General features: G+C 42.7%; 1 protein-coding gene across 1 annotated transcript in view; it reads right to left on the bottom strand.

Annotated features, from left to right (window-relative positions):
- LOC103617285 (peptidyl-prolyl cis-trans isomerase NIMA-interacting 1-like) overlaps positions 1 to 836 on the bottom strand; it is a 3,549-nt gene extending 2,713 nt beyond the window's left edge. Inside the window, exon 1 of the mRNA XM_017736655.1 lies at positions 507 to 836. Within this exon, the coding sequence (XP_017592144.1) occupies positions 507 to 798 (292 nt within the window). The 5' untranslated portion in view covers positions 799 to 836. The remainder of the gene's footprint in view (positions 1 to 506) is intronic.
- Positions 837 to 1,529: the final 693 nt, after the last annotated feature.

Genomic DNA, 1,529 nt, shown 5'->3' with positions numbered 1-1,529 from the left:
TTTTTTTTGGGATGAATCCCTGGAATTGATGGATTTGGGATTTTTTTTGGGATGAATCCCTGGAATTGATGGATTTGGGATTTTTTTTGGGATGAATCCCTGGAATTGATGGATTTGGGATTTTTTTTGGGATGAATCCCTGGAATTGATGGATTTGGGATTTTTTTTGGGATGAATCCCTGGAATTGATGGATTTGGGATTTTTTTTGGGATGAATCCCTGGAATTGATGGATTTGGGATTTTTTTTGGGATGAATCCCTGGAATTGATGGATTTGGGATTTTTTTTGGGATGAATCCCTGGAATTGATGGATTTGGGATTTTTTTGGGATGAATCCCTGGAATTGATGGATTTGGGGTTTTTTTTTGGGATGAATCCCTGGAATTGATGGGATTTGGGGTTTTTTTTGGGATGAATCCCTGGAATTGATGGATTTGGGGTTTTTTTTTGGGATGAATCCCTGGAATTGATGGATTTGGGGTTTTTTTTGGGATGAATCCCTCACCTCTCCCAAAAGCTCCCAGGTCCCCTCCGGCCTTGGCCGAGCTGCAGTCGCTGAACTGCGAAGCCAAAGACTCAAAATCCTCCTCTCCCGATTTGATCTTCTGGATGTATCCTGGAAAAACGTGGGAAAAACCCCAGGTCAGGGCAAAGAACCATTCCCAGGAATTCCCTGGAAGCTGCAAATCCCATGGGAAAGGAGACAGAGCCCCCAACAGCCCAAAAACCACCAGTCCTGGGGGGGTTTGCCCCCAAAAAAATGCTGTTCCCAAGGTTTTTCCCCCAAAAATCCTCATTCCCAAGGTTTTCCCCAAAAAATCACCATTCCCAAGGTTTTTCCCCAAAAAATCACCATTCCCAAGGTTTCTCCCAAAAAAAAATCCTCATTCCCAAGGTTTTTTCCTGCAAAAAATCCCCATTCCCAAGGTTTTTCCCCAAAAAACCCCTCAGTTCCCAGGGTTTTTCCCCAAAAAATCCCCATTCCCAGAATTTTTTCCCCCCAAAAACCCCAATTCCCAAGGTTTCTTCTAAAAAGAATCACTATTCCCAAGGTTTTCCCCCAAAAAATCCCCATTCCCAAGGTTTTTCCCCCCAAAAATCCACCATTCCAAAGTTTTTCCCCCAAAACCCCTCAGTTCCCAGGGTTTTTCCCAAAAAATCACCATTCCCAAGGTTTTTTTACCAAAAAATCACCATTCTCAGCTTTTTTCCGCCCAAAAAATCCCCATTCCCAGAATTTTTCTCCCCAAAAAACCCCAATTCTCAAGGTTTCTTCCAAAAAAAATCCCCATTCCCAAGGCTTTTCCCCAAAAAATCACCATTTCCAAAGTTTTTTCCCCCAAAAATCCCCATTCCCAAGGCTTTTCCCCCAAAAAATCCCCCACAATTCCCAAGATTTTTTCCAAAAAATATCCCCATTCCCAAGGTTTTTTCCCCCAAAAATCCCCATTTCCAAAGCTTTTTCCCCCAAAAAACCCCACAATTCCCAGGATTTTTCCCCAAAAAAATCCCCATTCCCAAGGTTTTT

The sequence above is a fragment of the Corvus brachyrhynchos genome, unplaced genomic scaffold (assembly GCF_000691975.1).
Source record: "Corvus brachyrhynchos isolate BGI_N302 unplaced genomic scaffold, ASM69197v1 scaffold456, whole genome shotgun sequence".
Taxonomy (NCBI): domain Eukaryota; kingdom Metazoa; phylum Chordata; class Aves; order Passeriformes; family Corvidae; genus Corvus; species Corvus brachyrhynchos.
The sequence above is the reverse complement of the archived record's forward strand: the minus strand, read 5'-3'. Positions and strand labels throughout refer to the sequence as shown.